This window comes from Colobus angolensis, unplaced genomic scaffold (assembly GCF_000951035.1).
Source record: "Colobus angolensis palliatus isolate OR3802 unplaced genomic scaffold, Cang.pa_1.0 Scaffold26, whole genome shotgun sequence".
In the NCBI taxonomy this organism is placed as follows: Eukaryota; Metazoa; Chordata; class Mammalia; order Primates; family Cercopithecidae; genus Colobus; species Colobus angolensis.
This window is the reverse complement of record NW_012115821.1, coordinates 10,189,680-10,210,174: the sequence shown is the minus strand read 5'-3', so window position 1 is coordinate 10,210,174 and position 20,495 is coordinate 10,189,680. Positions and strand designations below refer to the sequence as shown.

Below are 20,495 nucleotides of genomic sequence, written 5' to 3'. Positions count from 1 at the left end.
CCAGCCACCACACTCAGCTAACTTTTTGTACTTTTAGTAGAGACGGAGTTTCACCATGTTGGCCAGGCTGGTCTCAAACTCCTGACCTCAGGTGATCTGCTGCCCCCGGCCTCCCAAAGCACTGGGATTACAAGTGTGAGCCACTGTGCCTGGCCTGGGGATCTCTTTTATAAGTGCACTATTCCCATTCAAGAGGGTTCCACCCTCATGGCCTAATCACCTCCCAAAGGCCCTGACTCATCATAGCATTACATGAGAGATTGGGGTTTCAATTTGTGAGTTTCCAGGGAAATAAACATTCGGTCTATAACACCATTCATTCTTCTCCTGTCTTTAGCTGTTAGCTTGGCACCTTCCAGTTTGTGCCTTATCCAGATTCAGCTTTTCCTGCTGTTGTTTTAATTTTTAGATTAAATTTTATTTGTATTTATTATTATTATTATTATTTTGAGACACAGTCTCGCTCTGTCGCCCAGGCTGGAGTGCAGTGGCGCAATCTCAGCTCACTGCAAGCTCCACCTCCCAGGTTCACACCCTTCTCCTGCCTCAGCCTCCCGAGTAGCTGGGACTACAGGCACCCACCACCACGCCCGGCTAATTTTTTGTATTTTTAGTAGAGAAGGGGTTTCACCACGTTAGCCAGGATGGTCTCGGTCTCCTTACCTTGTGATCCGCCTGCCTTGGCCTCCCAAAGTGCTGGGATTACAGGAGTGAGCCACCACGTCCGGCCGTATTTATTATTTTTATAGTGCCGTTTTCTTCTAATTTACTTACTTCATTTTGATTAAATGAATTGATTTTAAAAGAAAACTCTTTATCAACACCATTATTGGAAAAACCAGTTCTGATTGACTGGTAGAGACTTACTGCTAGAAATATGTCCATAATCTACAAAAATAAATCAACCTTGCTCATGTTATTAAATTTTAGCGTTATGCTTACTCTTGAGTAAAAATGGGAAATGAATGAGTATCAGGGAACTATATGGGTTATATTAGCACCCAACTATGATTTTATTTTCTTTGATATGATCAAAAAGATAGAAATAATTCAGAAAAGGCAGTATCTTTTTTATTCTGGGTTTTAGTGAACTAAAAGCATCTACCCAGTACTTAAGATCTCTCCCCCAGGCCCAGTCTGGGCACAGTGACTCACACCTGTGTAATCCCGGCACTGGGAGGCCAAGGTGGGTGAATCCCTTGAGGTCAGGAGTTCGAGACCAGCCTGGCTAACATGGTGAAACCCTGTCTCTACTAAAAATATAAAAATTAGCCAGGCATGGTGGCTTATGCCTATAATCCCAGCTACTCAGAACACTGAGGCAGGAGAATCACTTGAACCCGGGAGGCTGAGGTTGCAGTGAGCAGTGATCATGCCATTACACTCCAGCCTGGGCAACAGAGCGAGACTCTGTCTCAAAAAAAAAAAAAAGTCCTTACCAATTTGATAGACTCCAAATGGTATCTTATTGCTGTTTCTGCCTGTATATTCTTACCCAGGGCAGACTTGAGTGCCAAATTACAGAGAACTTAGAATGTAGAAAGAACGGTGCACACCTAGGTAACAGAAAAGAGGAAGACGTGGGAAAAGACATCCAGAGAGAAGCATCCAGAGAAAAAGGAGACCAGTGTCACATCCTTTTTGGCATGCAGATGTTTCCATATTGCTTTAGGTTTTGAACATTCTCTTGAGAAGCCTTCTCACTTCCCTGCTCTTCAGAACTGACAGAGGTAGACGCCATCTCAAAAAAAAATAAAATAAAAGATCTCCTCCCAAATAGTGTTTGAGCCATCCCTGCTCTTGCTATTGTCCCTGCCTCTAATGACACTTGTTATTGTGTAGGAAAGACAGTATTGTTTTAAAGTATAACTTTCTCTGAAAACAGAGAGTTACACCTATGTGGCCAGTCTTCCGTGCTGTCCAGGAGCTCCAGCCTTGATTCTAGAAATGAGTTTGAAAATAACCGCCACTGAATATGTGCTTGCTGGCTTCCTGGCCCTGGATCATCTGCTTTCCCAGTGTGATTTTTCTCCAGGTGTCAAAATAGCCCAGCCAGGTAGGCACTGCAGTAATTATCCCATTTGAACAGTGGCGGAAACTGAGGCACAGAGAAGTTGGGTAACCTGCCTGAGGTCACACCACTGTTAAGTGGCAGAATGGAGTCCCAACGTGTCTTGAGCTCGTATGCATGACATCTTGTGCTCTGCAGTGACTACCTTCGGTATATTCTGTTTCAAACAGTTCAGTGTTACACCCGTCATCAGAAAATGTGTTAGCTGGGAAAGTTCTCTCATTCCAGTTTCATGTGTAAACAAAAATATATGACATTTTTGGAAGGGGTGGGTGGACATGTAACATGCTGTGTGCTCTGGTGAGAAACACTGTAAAATGAAAAATGAGATTAATGTTTCAGATTGTACAGTTCTCTAATTATGCTTTTAATTATTCATATAAAACAAGTAAAATGACCCCTGACAGAGATATAAATGATTTAGGTAAAATCAAATATTTATAAGATGCTGCTGATTCCCTGGGTATATTGTAACAGATGGAATCAAAATGTTTTGCCTTCGTCCTTTGGATGCAAAATGTTATGTATGGAACTTACAACTGGCTGAGAAGGATCAACAGTGTTGGAAACACTACTGAGCTAATGCCTAAATGTTTTGACATCAAACTAAAGGTATATGGTTGGTATAATATAATATTTTAGAAGATATTTTCTAATATCTGTATACATAGATATATTTTATATAAGATTTTAGATATTATCTTCTAAGATACTATATTTATGTCACACAGTGATAAGTCTCTCATTTTTACAGTTTTAAATAATTATTTGAAAATCAAAAGGTGGTAATATTTCATGACACATTGGAAATTTTGTCAAATTTAAATATCAGTGTGGTTAAATAAAGGTTTATTGGAACATAGCCTCACCCATTCATTTAAGTATTATCTTTGGCTGCTTCTGTGCTATAAAGAGTGAGTAGTTACACTAGAGACCAGTTGGCCTGCAAAGCCTAAAATATTTACCAACTGGCCCTTTACAGGAAAAGTTTATGACCCCTGTTCTAAAACATGCCCAACACAGGGTGAAGGTGGCACAGTGCTGTAGCGTATTTAATTGGCACAAGAAACACCTGCTTTTACTTCATTTTATCCTTTAATTTGCTGTTCTTCTAATTGGGCATTCCTTGTATATTTTTTCAAAAGTTGGAGAAAAACTGCCTTGTGAATACAATAAAAAGGGATTTATATGAGAAAGTTCCTTCACTTGCTTTTAATGCTTGCTTTACATAGAGAAGTACTGAAACTAATTGCAGTGTTCTAGAAATGGGTCATTAGCCTAGTCCCTATCTTTTATGGAGACCTAATTTTCATGCAGGATTTCTCACTAAAGCTCTAACTAGGATCCCTTTAGGAAGAGGAGACAATGAGGATAAGCAATTTCCCATGACTTACGCAAGCTTGGCTTTCGATCACAAACCATTCGGTATATTGTTTGGCACCTTACATGTATTTAGCAGCCAATAAGTATTTATTGAATGAATGAATGAATGAATTCACTTCTAGAGAAACAAAAAAAGGGAATATATCACTTGAAAAGAATTTGTTTTTTATTTAGACATTATATTCCTTTTGGAAAAATATTTTTTTGTTAGTGTAAATCCAAGTTATTCTCAATTTCTCCTTCCTGTATTTCAAGAAAGAGCAGTATATTTTTGAAATTTAGGGTTGGAATTTAATTGAGTTTCCCTATGTTGTGGATGCTTCTCATGTGTTCTTTGGATGGGTTAAGGGAAATTATTTTTTGCTTGGAACTAAAAGAAAAAATAAATAAAAGTTATCTGCCAGTATTTGAGTGACTTCAAGAGTAGATTTTGCATTACACTTCCCTGGGTACTGTTATTAAATAACAGACTCCCAGCTCTCTTCCCACTTACTGTTGCCTTAATATTGGAAGCACCCACAAATTTTTGTTTCCTGATATCTTGCCTGCATTTTCTGACCAAAGAAACATGCCTGTTGCATCTGGCTGATTATATATTTCCTATCTGGTTCCAGACCTTGAATCTTGGTGTAGCCCCATGAATCAGTGCTTAAAAAGAAGAATCTTGCTCTCCAGACGATTTTGACCATCAAGCAGTTTTAGGAGACACTGATTCAGAGTGACTTATTCTGTCATTGTCTCCGTTTTTTAAAAATCTGTTAAATGGATAAGTAATTCTGAGATCATTCTCTGGAAAGTGTCATGATTTAGGGCCAACTGATGCTCTGAGAGCATTCTGCAGCTAGAATGAACTAATTTATTCAGGTGGGTGTGTTCAGTGTATTTTTTCACAGGTGCATGAGGACATAATTCACATCATGGTAGTCATGAACTTTATTAGAAGTAACAGGAAAATTCGGTTTGATTTTGAAACTCAGTTTGTTTTCCTCTCTTCTCATTCGTTTCACACAGTTGCCATCCTTCTGAAAGACGACTATTTTGTCAGTGGAGCTGGTCTGCCTGGCAGATTCAAAGCCGAGAAGGTGGAATTTCATTGGGGCCACAGCAATGGCTCGGCGGGCTCTGAACACAGCATCGATGGCAGGAGGTTTCCTGTTGAGGTGAGAGAAAGTCAAGATCTCAACGTGTAGCTGTGCTTCGGTCTTTATGTTAATCAGATGCTATGTCCTTACCCTCAGTCATTTTGCAAATCACACCTGTACAGTACCTAACTTCATCTCTCTGGAAACCCTTTATCCGTAGTATGGCAGGTGGGTATCCATCCTTGTTTCTTGCGTTTGTTTAACTGGAGAAACACAGAAGCCACAGGCATCGTGGTTTGAGTAGACTCACTGCTGGTTGATGATGTTCATCATGTGTTTCATTTGACACAGTTTCTTTTCACTGTCTGTTCCCATTTTTGAAAGATGACATTATGTATGAAACTGGGTTGACTTTATTTTCACCCTTAAGAAAATAGAAAAGTTGGCAACATGTAGAGGAGTCTCAGAACCTTCTCTTGGTAGCAAAGTTGTAAGGTTTTTTTGCTCCCAGTGGCTGTTGAAAAAGAGGCTGTGGTGGTATGAGTCATTGTTAATTTTGTTAGGATTGATGGTGACATTTTGCTTGTGCTGTGTCAGTCTTCTCAGTGATCCATCCTGCTGGACAGTAGAAGGGTGTGGGTGCACTAGGTCAGATGCTGCTGTGTATCTGCTTAGAGCCAGGGTGAGGGAGGGAGCACGTCTCCAACTCCTTTATTAATGTTGGGTAGGGAGAGCACATCTCTTCCAATGCCAACCTTATGTATTTCCTTTAATCATGATTGTTCTGTGAGTATTCTTTTGTTGTGATGAACGTGTTTGTTTCTTGGTAGGTCCCCCATGTGGTAAGCCTTAGAAGTGTATGGAAGAACAAAATGAATGTGGTTCTGAAACCTGCCCAATAGTCCCACAGACAGTTGTTTTGGATAAACATAGAAATTGGCCCTTCTGCTCTTAAAGCTTCACTCTTGTATTTGTTTTATTTGAGTTCCTTCCTCAGGAAAGGACCTTCAGGCCTCTCAAAAAAGTATCAGAGGACTGAAGTGCACCAGACCATTGCACCAAATGCCTTTTTACCCCTCCTTAGGTCTTGTTTTCTTACACATTGTTACGTTTCCTCCATGCTGTATAAATCTCTAGTTTTAGTCAATCAGGGAGCTGGATTTGAGACTGAGCTCACATCTCCTCTCTCGGCTGCAGCACCCAATTAAAGCCTTCCTTGGCAATGCTTGTCATCTCAGTGATTGGCTTTCTGTGCAGCGAGCAACCGGACCTAGTGTGAACCCCGGGTGTTTCAGTAACAGTTCTAGCCTATGGCTGTACTCAAACGTGGAGTGACTTTTCACTGGTAACATACGTTAATCAAAGGAGCCACATGGCCAAGGAAGGTTTTCAGCTGTTAGAATTCCGTAGCTTCTAAGTCTTGTCCTGCTTTGATAATCTGATGAATTCTTGAGACCCCCTTCACAAAGAAGACACATGTGTGTATCTACACATAGATTTACATGTAACTGATAGGATTTCATCATTCTCCCTAGCTCCTCAGGCCCATTTTTTGAACCCCGTAAGTATCCGTGAAGCTCTGGTGAAGAACCCCTACACAATAAGAAAATAATATTTATTTTTCTATAGATGCTTATATGGCCATGCAGATTTGTTTCTTATCCACTGTTCCTGGAGAAACCAGAGATAACTACTCTGAGAAAATGCTTCATGTTTTTTCTTGTTAAGCTGAGAAATTGTCAGTATCAGAATTCTTCCTGCATTAGGACTCCTCTATCTGTGGAACTTCCTATCCTAGTCACAATAATGATATCTTTCATGAGTTGGGTTTCTACTTAATGGGTTCTCTTCTACCCTTAAAATGGAATGAATCATTTCTTAGAAGTCTTAGCTTTATTTGTACTTGGAAAACTTGATTCCTAGAAGCAAAATTACATCATGTTCTTAAGTGTAGGATTTTCCTTCTGGACTTGCTGACAGGTTCCCATGGGCAATATGAATTGAAGGGGCAGCTTTGTGTCCAGCCAGCTTTGCTCTGAAGCCTCTTTGTCTTAGAATTGGGTTGCCGTTTGTTCATTTCCTGTTGTTTTGGACAAAAGACCTGTCCTGAAAGCTTAAAAACTCAATCAGATGGCTACCTTGGAAAAGAAGACCTCTAGAGCTGGGAATTGGGAACCTTGCCTCTGTGTAATTAAACTTCCTCATGCCCAAAATGACCAGTCTCCTCTTTACATTTGATTCTGGGAATAATGTATCAAAGACATTAATACCCTTTTTTCCCTTTCTTTTTTTGAAATGGAGTCTCACCGTTGCCCAGGCACATGATCTCAGCTCACTGCAATCTCTGCCTCCTGGGTTCAAGCAATTCTCCTGCCCCAGCCTCCCAAGTAGCTGGAATTACAGGCGTGTGCCACCACGCCCGGCTAATTTTTGTATTTTTAGTAGAGACGAGGTTTCACCATGTGTTGGCCAGGCTGGTCTTGAATTCCTGACCTCAAATGATCCATCTTTCTCGGCCTCCCAAAGTGCTGGGAGTACAGGCGTGAGCCACGGCGCCCGGCCACAGATTAATATTCTTTTGAAACACGTGACTTTTGGTGACTATTTCAGTTTTCCATTTCTCAGAGGGAGCCATAGAATTCAGAAGCTAATTAGAAATGGCAGCCACCATGCCCAGGCTTATTGTTTAACCAGGTTGTTTGGATATTTTTCTTTTAAATAATGTCAGATGATATGGCTGCCTATATCAATTGGGTTCCTCATTGAAGTCCATCTGATTCATAGCTTGTTTTCTGAAAATGTGATAAACATATTAACGGCATATTTGGAGGAACTTGAATTTCAGAGATTAAGTAACTGCATTAAATTTACCTTTAAAATATGCACAAGAAAGTTGCTTGCTTTTGCCCAAAGTATGTCTGTGATATTTCATGTTAAGTTGCTTTATTCAAGTTCTTCATTAATACCCATCTCTCCTTACAATTTTTATACTATTTGAGCATCTTACACTTGGTTTATTTCTTTTGACATAACTACAATTGTTTTCCCAAAAACTAGAATGAAAATAAGAAAATGTAATTTATCATGGAGTGATTTATCAGCATTGGGGACGTTAATTATTTGTTTTGCATGCAGTATGTATGAGGGCTACAGAAGAATCATTGTTGAAGATTGTACTAGGATTGGTAGAATATGGCTGTGGTTCTCAGCTGGGGACAGCATCTCCCCCCTGCACCCTGGGGCATTAGGTCATGTCTGGAGACATTTCTGGTTATTGCCATTGTTGGAAGTGTTATAGTATTACTTTCTAGTTGGTAGAGGCCAGGGATACTGCTATACATCCCAATGTAGAGGACAGCCCCCACTAAAAGGAATCATCCAACCCCAAAATGTCACTAGTGTCACTGTGGTGAGATTCTGGAGTGGAGAAAGCAGTGTGTTTAGTGGAATTGAGCATTTCTTTATCTAAGTAGCATCATTTAAAATACATTTGAATAAAGAGGACTTGTTTCTTGGGAAGTCATTCCATCCTCTTTGGGTTTTAGAGAGTAAATGTACCTTGCCTTATGTGTAACAGCATTGCTGTTCCTGGTTTCTTTAGTATCTGCTTGAGATGCAGTCACGACCTTGGGAATTGTAACAGCTCCCTCTGTGCTGCGGCTCTGCAGGCTGAATTTTAAACATATGCCCCACAAGAAGCTGGATCTGCTCCCTGAGGGTAAATGGCAGCAAACTCAACTTTGTAGGTTTTGTTGCTTCCCAGGAATTCTTTGAGGTCATCTGAGACAACTTTGTAGGCATCCAGAAATTAAAGCTCTCTGAATTTTTCTGGCTGGAATCCTGAACTCAGTCTTGTAGTTCCTGCACTTAAAAACATCCAGTCTAATAGTTAACAAAGAAAGCCCTTGTACAAACAAAACAAGATGAAAGCTCTTCCGTAACCAGTGTTCTTTACAGCTCAGTTAAAGTTAGAAAAGAAAGTTGAAGTCACATTACAATGCCATGCCTTGGAGACTGAACCCAATTTGGATCCTCAGATGCCCTCACCTCCTGTTACTGAGCATTATTCCTTGCCTAGCAGCACATTTTTCTTGAGTATCTTCTGTTGTACGTGGGCTGGTACACAAAGATAAGTCAGAAAGTCACAGTTCCTGCCTTCAAGGTATTTACACTCCAATGGTGACACAGAAATTAAACATTGGTCATGTAACTATCTATGTAATTTCATTTGTGTTACAGTCTCTGAAGTAGAGGGATATTTTGATAGGTGATGGAAGCTTTCAATGGAGACATTGATACTTATTAGATGGAAAAGATGAATTGGAGCTTCCTAGTAGAATAAGGATATGCAAAAGCCGTGGGGCAGGTGGTATTTGTTAAGTTTAAGGAATAAAGAGGCCAGTAGAGATTTTGGTAGGCAAGATAATGTCTCTTCTTCTTCCAAATGTCTGCTGCAAATACGTTACTTTATGTGGTACAACAGACTTTGCAGATGTGATTAAGTGTCCTTAAGTAAAAAAACTCAGAATATTCCAGTCGTTAAAACAGGATGACCTGTTCCAGTTCCTCTGTGGCTAGTCAGCTTTCTGTTGTCGGTCCAGCCACAGTTATCTGTGACAGCTTCTATCGTATCCTAAATTTTTTTCCTATTGTACACTCATTCCTGTTCTGTGGTTGGTAACTTAAATAAAGGTTCATATAACACTAATAGAAATTTAATCATGCTGCATTTCCACTAATAACCAAAGTTGCAGTTAATACAAAGAGAAACCTCCAGATAAAACCTTTGAGAACTCCATTAAAGTGGGGAGTTCATTGCATGCTTGTTGTTTGAGGTAATTAAAATCTTATTTATGACAATAAAAGATCACGGGAGTTGTTGATTCAGACTTACTGGTGCTTTATGAGTTGAAGTCTTCAATAAGCTTAAATGATCCAAATTGATTGTATGTGCCCCTTCTGGTAAAAGTCACAGCTGGTTCATTTCAGCTCTGTTCAGAGCATTTTAGTGAATGAATAGAAGCAAAGGCATTTTTCCTAATGTATACCATGTACACATTACCATATGGTACAGGTCTGCAATCCCTTGTCTGAAACTCTTGAGGCCAGATGTTTTAGAATTCAGAATCTTTCTTAGAAAGGTATTATAGCCCAGCGGTCCCCAACATTTTTGACATCGGGGACTGGTTTTGTGGAAGACAGTTTTTCCATGGACTGGGCGGAGTCAGGGTTTCAGAATGAAACTGTTCCACCTGAGATCATCAGGCATTAGTTGGATTCTCAAAAGGAGCATGCAACCTAGATCCCTCGCATGTGCAGTTCACAATAGGATTTGTGCTCCTATGAGAATCTGATGCCGCTGATGTGACAGGAGGCAGAGCTTAGGCAGTAATGCTCCTTGCCCACCACCCACCTCCTGCTGTGCGGCCCGTTTCCTAACAGGCCTCGGACTAGTACTGGCCTTGTTAGAGCCCATGTGCCAAGTATATTTCAGAAGGCAACCAGTAAGGTCGGGAACTACATCCTTACATTCATTAATATTCCTATAACAAGCAAATGAACAGTCACACTAAGTGGAAATATCAGTACTCTACATAGCTTCACATTTCTTCATATCTGGTTTTATCACTAAATTAGTTTTGGTAGCAAATTCATAAATAACAACAACAAAACACCATTTGGTCTTGAAAAAATATCCAGGGCCATTGTATGGGTCTTGTGTCTATTGAGTGACCTCAATGGCTTATGTCTAAAGAGCACTACTGGGTAGTTACAACCATGACACAAGCAGGTAAAATCGTGTGTCTCCCTGGGGGGCGGATGTGTCCCGGTGCTTCTCTCTTCTTCCTCCCGTCTTTGTCTTCATATTGTACAGCATTCTTGGGCACAGTTCAGGATTGTCCAGCCAGAAGTTGCTAGTTTTAGGCTGACCTTGTTCTGTGATCGATTCTCATTTGAACATTCTGTTTGGGCCTGCAATTGTCTTCAATATCCATGTCTTCAGGTGTGTTACCTTGACCTCCTACTGCACTCCCTCCTGTCTGCTCAAATCCTGCCTTCCTCCTGAGAGCCTTCCTAATGATTTGCCATGCATTTTATGAAGTCGATCGGGGTTCTTCCCTGGAATACTTCTGTCACATTTTGGTTGAAGAGTTGTCTTGTAATGACCCCTAGGTTATGGCTCAGGTGAGAGAATGCGTTCCTTCTCTCTGATAAGCACGTCCAGTTGTGTCATACACAAAGGCCGTGCACGGCGCCACCCTCACCACACTGATGCAGGCACTCAGGTTCCTGCCTTACTCAGATGTGGACCAGCCCATCGAGGGTTTGAGGCCCACATGGATCCAGAGCTTCGGCAGCATGGTATTCTAAAGCCTAGACTACATGTCAGGTTGGATAGCACCCCTTAAATAATCCCTCCTTCACTGCTGGAATAAGTTTATGTATACATGTTTGTATGTATGTATGAATGACAAGGTCTTACTGTGTCACCCAGGCTGGAGGGCGTGATCACAGCTCACTGTAGCCTCAACCTCCTAGGCTCAAGCAGTTCTCTTGCCTCAACCTCCCGAGTAGCTGGGGCTACAATCACACACCACCATGCCCAGCTAATGTTTTTTATTTTTTGTAGAGACAAGGTCTTGCTATGTTGCCCACGCTGGTCTTGAACTCCTGATCTCAAGCAGTCCTCCCTCTTCACCCTCCCAAAGCCTGGGATTTCAGGCATGAGCCACCATGCTTGGCCTGGAAATCAGTATGATGGATGAAATACTTTCTTGAAGATTTATTTGTACATTGGTGTATTAAGGGCTTTGACGAGTCCTCCACTGAAGAATCTGTTTACCTTTGTTTAACACAATGTTTCCCCAAACTTATATGGCCTCTGTCCCTCTCTTTTGTGTGTGTGTGTGTGTGTGTAAGTTCATAATATCACTGTTTTGGAAATGTAAGTTTATACTTTTCTCCTCTCAACCTTTAGTCCATATTCCTTTTAAGAAATAGGGTCCTGTTCAAATAAATTGTTGTTTTGGTTTCTTTTTTCTTTTCTTTTTTGTTTTTGAGATGAAGTTTTGCTGTGTTGCCCAGGCTGGTAGTGCTGGCTACTCAGCAGCATCTCATGAGCCCAGGAGTTCAAGGCCAGCTTGGGCAACATAATGAGACTCTATCTCTAATAAAATAATATAAAAAATAAAACTATAAAGACATCTTGGCTTGTTCAAGAAACAATTTTTTAGCATCTTTATGAACTTGATGCTATCTTATCATTAGAGAGAATTGTCATCAGAGGGGGTCTGAGATATTTTCTATTAAAAATAACATTTCCAATATGATAGTTTTTCCCCCGTGTTGTGTACTTTCTGTCAATTCCTGGAATTGTTACAGGTGATGCAGGATTTTTGCTCCTTTAGCTAAGCTAAGTGAGGTCCAGGTTCTTATCTCATGACCAGGAAAAATTAGGCACGCGGACACCAGAGAGTGAGTGCAGTAGAAGTTATTAAGTGAAGGGAAAGCCTTCACCAAAAAGAAGGGTCCTGGAGAAAGGTTTCCAGTTGCCCCCTTCCCAGTTGAATACCCCGACTCCTGTCTAAAAAACTGATGAGGCTGGGTTCCTCGTTTGTATATGGCATGAATTCCTGGTGGCTCCACCCCATCCTTCCAGTGTGCATGTGGGCCGTTAGGCTGAGCTGCTTCATATTGATTTATTTCTCTCCTGTGCATGTGTTAAGGAATTGAATTCTCCACCGCCGGCATATTTAGGCAGGCTCCCTGTGCAGGTACCCTTATCTGCACAAAATATCTGGTGTAAACACATGAGGCGGGTCGGAGATTCTACGGGAACCCTTCCCTTACTCTCGGCCTATAGTAAGCTGGCTAACACCTTTCATAGGTTCTCTGAAACGTTTCTTTTTTTCTCAGAGTCCTTTGTCAGGAAGCTTAAGATAATACCTGTTTTCCCTGTCCTGCCTCTTCATGGAGCGTGGACGTGTTAGAGAGATCATCCCGTGGTTATCTGGTGTTTGCTATTCTGTGGTGTAGCCAATTATGTTTTGCCTTGTAGTGACTTCCATCAAATGGGAAAGGAATTGGTTGAAATTTAGTTAATGACTTTATTGAAATAAAGATTCCATTTTAGAGCAGAATGTTTCATCCTTTGCTAGTGAAATGTTTAATTTCCATCTGGCTGATCTTTTATGTGAATGTCCTGTGTTAATTAAGAGGAACATTTAAGGATGCCCTAGTACTTAGAGAATACTCAGTGGAGAAATTAATGCTTGGTTGTGCAAAGCAAGCGTGCAGGTTTTGTGAGGTAAAACAGCTTTGGTCCCTGGCTTGGTAAATCTCCATGATGTCTGGCATTCCTCATCACAGTCATCCTTAGACATGAACTTGGCTCAGGGCTGTTTGATGGTGTGTCACCGATATGTGGTGTGCTGATAGCTGTTTGAATCATACTGAGAATTACAGTTAAGGAGATGGCATGCTCTGAAAAGAAAACCTGGTTAAGTTGGAGATATTCTCAGTGTAGAAACTTAGTGACCGTGGTGACCCTCACAACCAGATAGAAGGCTTAGGGTAGTGGTGGTTGTGGTTGAAGTCACTGATACTGGTGTTGGTAGTGGTAATAGCGATGATATTGTAGACGCAATTTAATAGACATGACCTATGTCAGGCACTTTCTAGATGTTTCTTCATGTCAGCCTTATAAAGAGGGACTCTTCTTATACCCATCTTAAAGATGGAAAGACTGAGTTTCTGCAATGGTAAGTGGCTTGGCTGAGACTTACTGTTAGTACTCCAGAATCTGGGCTCCAGTATCTCCGACACCTTAACCATAATTCGTTTTATTAGGTAATTTTGCTGTTTTTCGTTTCATTGTTTTAGGTTGTTTTCAGAACCACTGACACAGTAGATGGAAGTCATTTTTTTAAGAATCTTAACTATTGTTTATTGTACAGGTTGAGTGTTCCTCATCTGAAATGTTTGGGACCAGAAATGTTCAGTTTTTTAATTTGTTTTATTTGGGAATATTTATTTATATATAATGAAATTTCTTGGGGATAGGATTCAAATCTAAACACAAAATTCATTTATGTTTCATATACCCCTTAAATACCTAGCCTGAAGGTAATTTTATATAATTTTAGAATAATTTTATGGATGAAACAAAGTTGTGAGTGCATTTTCATTGCAACCCATCACATGAGGTCAGGTGCAGAATTTTCCACTTGTGGCATCATGTCAGAGCTCAAAAGGTGTCAGATTTTAGAGCATTGAATATTTTGAATTTTTAAGATTTGGGATGCTCAACCTGTATCATAGGAAAGAAAATGAAAGAGCTTCAAATGTTCAGAGATGGCTGAACCTATAGTAAAATATACAGAGAGATATGAAGGGAATAGAAAATATAGTCAGCACTATGCCTAGAGCTATCTGTGGAAAATAGTATGCTTTTTATCTGGATTGACCACTTCAGTCTATTTTTAATCACTGAGAGCAATACTGTCTGGTAAAAATGTAATGTGAACCACACATTGTCATTTTAAATTTTTCAGAAGCCCCCTTAAAAGAGGTAAAAAGGAAGATATTATTTTAACAAATGTTTTTATATTATAGAATAATACAATTTATATTATACAAGAATATTTATTATCAAAGAAATTCAATTTCAGTTGATTTTAATAATCTACATTTCCCCGATATATTCCAAAATACTGTTTTAACATTAAGTCAGTATAAAAAGGTATCACTGAGACATAGTACATTCTATTTTTATACTATGTCCTTGAAATCCAGTTTGTATTTTACAGTTACTGCTGTACTAAAACTTGTGAACTTTTTTATTCCAGAACACAATAATGGAATTTTGATAATAAACTACATGAGAGACTAACAGATTCTTTAGGAGGTGTTTTTATGTTGAATTTTTGGTATTTTTGACTTCTTCTCTTCCAACGACGACAACAGAAAAGGTGAAAGGATAGAAAGTAGCAGGTATGTACAGTGAACAAGTCTGAAGAACTAATGTACAGCAGAGGGACTATAGTTAATAAAAATGTGTTGTATGCAGTATTCAGGATTTTTGCTAAATGTGTAGATAATCTCTGCTCTTACAGCAGGGCATGGGTAGCTGTGGGAAATGATAGATATATTAATATGTTTCACTATAGTAATCATTTTACTATCTAGATGTATGTATCTTATAATGTTATATACCTTAAAATCTGTTTTAAAAATATACACTTCGTAGTTCAGTTTTATCTTGAGGTCTGACTTGTTGAAAAGGCTTCACTTAGATGCTGTACAGGTTTTTTCTTCTTCTTCTTCTTCTTTATAAGCTTCAAGTTTTTTCCTCTTATTCTTTTTTGCAACATTTGTTCCTGGAGCTTTGAACACTATTCTTCTCAGAATCCACTTCCAAGCTCAGGAACTCAAATAAAGCTGGCTGGGGAGACCTTTGTGCGCTGAAGGTAGAGACTTCAGGCCGCCGGATCAGTTGTATTGTAAGTTCAGGTCAAGAGGATTTATGGGCCTGTGTATCAGCAACACCACCAACTGCCTTTTTCTCTTGTCCTGTCAAAATTTGAGCGGGAAGGTTTCAAGCCATCTTAAATCTAAAGCCTTTAGCAAGTTCTTTAGTGCCACCGTCACTCAGAAGGGACAGTCAGAAAGATTTATAAGAAATAGAAAGGAGTCAAGTTTGAAAGAAAGTCTATTTCCTCTCTTCTCTTTAAATCCCTGGCATAGAATTTCATTTCACCGCCCTTTAATGGAATGGGAAGAAAGTTTCAAAAGCTTCTCAGTCCGGATTGTTTGGCCTGGCGCTGTATTGAGCACAGATACTGCTCTGGATACATTTACTGTGATGGACGGAGACCAGCTGGGCAAATTCACCAAAACTCTATCTTATTTAAAAATATGAAATTCATCTCTTGAGTGTTTGCGGATGTCTTAGCAAGACAGGGTACTTTAAAACTCAGGTTAATATGTGGAAGATATTTGGGTTAATAGTAAAATAACTTCTAAATCCCAGCTATTACCATACAGATGGAGCTTCAACTCCTGAGTCTCCCTATTAAAACCTTCACTCTGTTCATTTCTAAAATTCAGTATTTCAGGGAATGTTCTGAGTTCATGCCTCTGTGTTCAGCGTTCCCTGATTAGGGAAGACCTGGAGTGAGAGAAACCTCAGCCACTGCCCTTTGCTGTTTCTCAGCCTGCCTCTGTGTTTGTTTCTTTGAGTTTGTCATTGTCTCTGATTTCCTGTCTCTGTCTCTTTCATCATCATTCTTTGTGTCATTTATTGGAAGGGTATAAGCGGGTACTGAAGTACCAAAGCATATATGATCAACACCCATCGAAAAAGATGTCCCCAGCATATTTTCTGGATTCATGTTATTCTAAATTCTCTGCATAAAAAGTGACTTAGGAAATGCTGCATAACAAATCTTCCTCTTAGAGCTTGCTAATGGGCTAACATAGTGCTGAGACATATTCCAGTAGGGAAACCCCAAACAGTTCAGTGGAGAGCTTTTCTCTCAGCCATGATAACACAGTATGTAGAATGTTTAAATTACTTCCTTACCGGCTTCTCTAGAGACAGTTCTAAATGATCCACAGTGTTTATTCATTTGGTTGATTAACAGAGCCTTCTCTGTGGAGGGCAGAGTGTCCTGGCCTCAAGAAACTTTTTTCTTCAGCAGGCACTGAGGCCCTGAGGCAGAAGCCTGCCTGGCCTGTTTGAGGCAGAGACAGGAACCTAGGGCTGCTGGAGCAGCGGGAGAAAGGAGCAGAGTGATAGGAGGTGCGGTCAGCAGATAGGCAGTGTGATGGTGTGAGGTCTTGGAGACCGTGGGAAGCTCTGTGGCTTTTACTGCAGGCAAGATGGGAAATTGTTAGAATGTTTTCAGCAGAGAACGTTCTCAGTCTGTTTCCTAACTTATATTTTTTAATATTTTATTGTAAACTTTTTTTTTTTTTAACAGCACTATGTTGCCCAGTCTGTCCTCAAACTCCTGGGCTAACGCAGTCTCCTGAATAGCCGGGACTACAGGCACACACCATCACACCGGTCTATCTAGTTTATGTTTTAAGAAGGATCCCTCTGGCTACACTTGAGAGTGGGGAAGACCTCTGGGTGCTGAGAGCAAGGCTAGAAGATGATCATAACATTTCAGGAGAGATGATGTTGGGTGGGTCACAGATGAGTGTTTTGAGAAAAACATCTGATTGCAATTTGTTTTTAAGGCAGAGGATGCTCGTCAAGGGGATATGATGGTGATGTTATCTCAGGGCATGCTGTTTATACTTCTTGGTTTAAAGAAAGAATAATTTGAGGAGAGAAAATCATGGATAACTGACCAGTCAGTAATATTTTGAAACATTTCGTTTAGTTTTTTTAAAAATCTTTTAAAGCTTTGACTATCCAGTATTCAAATTTTGTGTAATACTTATTATAGATCAGTTTTCACTGCATAATATGTTATATACTAAAGAAGAATGTAACAGAGAAGTGATTATTAAGCACATTATTAATAATACAAACCCCCTCCCTGTAGAGTAATTTTGAATTAATAGACATAGAGTGCTTTTAGCAGGACTTGGCATTCTTAGAGATTATTTATATTAACTTTTTTTTTTTTTTAAGACCTAGTCTCATTCTGTCACCCAGATTAGAGTGCAGTGGCACGATCTTGGCTCACTGCAACCTCCGCCTCTCGGGTTCAAGCAATTCTCCTGCCTCTGCCTCCTGAGTAGCTGGGATTACAGGTGCTTCTACTACACCCAGCTAATTTTTTGTATTTTTAGTAGAGACAGGGTTTCACCCTGTTGGCCAGGCTGGTCTCGATCTCCTGTCCTCGTGATTCGCCTGCCTCAACCTCCCAAAGTGCTGGGATTACAGGTGTGAGCCACCGTGCCCGGCCTATATTAACTATTAATGTGAACTCAGTAGTCTTCTTGTCGCATGAAGCAGTGTCATGTGTGTCCATGTGAAGAGACCACCAAACAGACTTTGTGTGAGCAATAAAGCTTTTTAATCACCTGGGTACAAGTGGACTGAGTCCGAAAAGAGAGTCAGCAAAGGGAGATAAGGGTGGGGCCGTTTTATAGGATTTGGGTAGGTAAAGGAAAATTACAGTCAAAGGGGGGTTGTTCTCTGGCGGGCAGGAGTGGGAGTCACAAGGTGCTCATTGGGGGAGCTTTTTGAGCCAGGATGAGTCAGGCACAAGATAATGCTTGCCTTGCTTAAGGCAATGCCTTGCTTAAGGCAAGGACCAGCCATTTTCACTTCTTTTGTGGTGGAATGTCATCAGTTAAGGCGGGGCAGGGCATTTTCACTTCTTTTGTGATTCTTCAGTTACTTCAGGCCATCTGGACCTATATGTGCAAGTCACAGGGGATGCAATGGCTTGGCTTGGGCTCAGAGGCCTGACAAGCAGCAGATCCTCAATCCATCTATTTTGTTTCTTTTCCACTATTTCTACCATGGTTCAAGCCAACACCATTTCTGACTTCAACTGTTGCTATAGATTCTTAAAAAGGTCTCTCTTGCCCTTCATAATCCACTCTTTATCTAGTAACCGAAGCTTTCTTTTAAACACTTGAATCACATTACATTTTTCCCTCACTTAATATTTTCCAGTGGTTTCCAATCACATGTTGAATAGGTTCAAAGATCTTACCTTGGCCTACAAGGCCCTAGTTAACCTGGCTTCTACTCTCCCTCATTCACTCCCACTCACACCCCCATACTTCTCTCTACCCTCTTTTCAATGGCTTTGTTCTTCTCCCTGATTATCCCTCACTCCTTTCCCAAGCTGTCATATCATTTCATACTCTATCCTCTTCCAAAGTAAGTCACTTTTTTTTCTATTACCCAGTTTTATTTTCTTCATAGCACTCATCACTTTTTTGAAGTTATTTATTTACTGATTTCTTTATTTATTTATTAACTCCCTTCCCTTTTCTCACCCCCATACACTGCATGTGAGCTTTTAGAGGAGGGGATCTGTCTCTCTGTCTGTCTGCTGTTGAATCTTGGCTGCTAATGAACATAGTCCCATAACAGCATAAGCAGTATTACCCATTAGGAAACCAGCATTCTTGTATTGTATCCTTATCTTCTGGGCCTGCTGGTTTAAAGGGTAAGTAACTCTAATTCCTGAGAATGAAAACTTTTAATCCATTCATAAAAAGAACATTTAAGAAAGCAAATCCTACCCCAAAAGTATGTCCTGTATTAAGAATGTGAAAGAGCCCAGTAAATAGTTACTCCCAAATAAACACATTCATCCTCTTGCCTCCTGCTGTGAGGCTAAGGGTTAATCGTTCAGCTCAGGAAATGATCTTTTTAAGATCTGTTCTTCCAGAGTGTAGCTCTTATATTAACAACCATTACATCCACATATCAAGACAGATTGTTTCAATTAGTCAATGAGGTCCACGTTTTTGAGAGCTGTTAATATGTACATGAGCAGTTACTGTAGCTGAGTTAAAAGGTGTGCCTTTGGGAATTTTAGATTGAGATTATCAGTTTCATTCATGAGCCAAGACAGAAGCCATGAGAATTGGATGCTGCATTTCTCTGCAGGTTTGTTCGCTAGAAGCCTCTCCAGTGCCCACACAGCAAAGGTTATGAAGTTGCCAGATTCCTTTCCTTGGTCCCATCCTCATACCATCTCAGAACAGTGCCTTCCTTTGTATTCATTGAGAACCAGGCAATATGCTGAACGTTTGGGAATTTCATAGTGAACAAGACAAGCAAGCTCCTTGACCTCATAGAACCTGAGAGACCAGCAGAGTGAATCTTAACCCAAATGTACATCAGAATTAAGTGGGCACTTTTACATTTTTCAAAGCCAAATTTGAGTCATTTTTGTTCATTCCTTATTACTGGTAAATGAAAAGAAAAATAAAAACCCTCGTCTGACAGTCTGCTTTTCCACGTTCAAATAAAAAGCCGTGCATCTTTAATGTGGATATGATGCCTCTCCATGTGCTCGATCTCACCATTTCCCTTTCAAAGTTTGCTAGAATCTCACAATGTCAGCAGCAACTGGAGTCAAATAATAGATGATTTGTAGGCTTCAGGGGTAACACCCCTCTCTTTCCAGTTGGCCAATCTTCTAAATGATTCAGAGTCTCCAAGTTAGTCTCAAAAATGCCTGAAATTTCATTATTTGAGTTAAGGTATTACCGCCTCTTCAAATGGTGGTCTAAGGAAAGAGCAAAATGTGAGCACTTATGCTGCACTGAATATGTTAATAAAACTCATCAGGTAATGCCCCAGCAGTAGCATTACAAAGCTCAAGGCATCCCTTAGAATAGGATGCATAGGAGGTCAGCTCTGATAGGACAAAATGTGGGTGGGCCTACATGAGCCACATCGCAGGGAAGCAGGCGGACCCACCCACAGATATGGTATGGATCAGTGTATGAATTGGGAGTGGAAGCATTAGGCATAGAAGGCACGCTGGATTTATGAAAGACAGTAAGTGAGCCTGTCCCAGTTCTAGAGGAAATGATTGGAATGGACAGTGCTGTGAGCCCAAGAGTGGGTCTCGAAGATGTTTTTGATGGGATGCTCTTAGAAGAAGGAATCAACTTCTTTGGGGTCCCAGAATGGAATCAGAACCTGCAGAAGCTGACCTTACTGAAGAAACTGGTTACAGCTTGGGGCACAGCACCCAGGCTAACAGCAGGAGCTAATCAGGTGCTTGTTTGTTTCACATAATTCAGGGTAGATTTTCCAAAATCAAATTCCTGAGGTCCCTCTGCAACCTCCTGAATCAGATGTTGAACGATAAAAGATATTCCCTATACTTCTGTCAAAAACAATTCCTCGGGCCGGGTGTAGTAGCTCACAGTTGTAATCCAGCACTTTGAGAGGCCAAGGAAGGTGAATTGCTTGAGCTCAGGAGTTTGAGACCACCCTGGGCAACATGGGGAAACCCCATCTC

General features: G+C 40.4%; 1 protein-coding gene across 2 annotated transcripts in view; it reads left to right on the top strand.

Moving 5' to 3' along the window:
* The window catches only part of PTPRG (protein tyrosine phosphatase, receptor type, G), a 782,288-nt gene that overhangs the window by 467,583 nt on the left and 294,210 nt on the right, over window positions 1-20,495 (top strand). For both annotated transcript variants that reach the window (XM_011947202.1, XM_011947201.1), the window contains exon 4: window positions 4,466-4,614. In XM_011947202.1, the coding sequence (XP_011802592.1) occupies window positions 4,466-4,614 (149 nt within the window). The remainder of the gene's footprint in view (window positions 1-4,465; window positions 4,615-20,495) is intronic.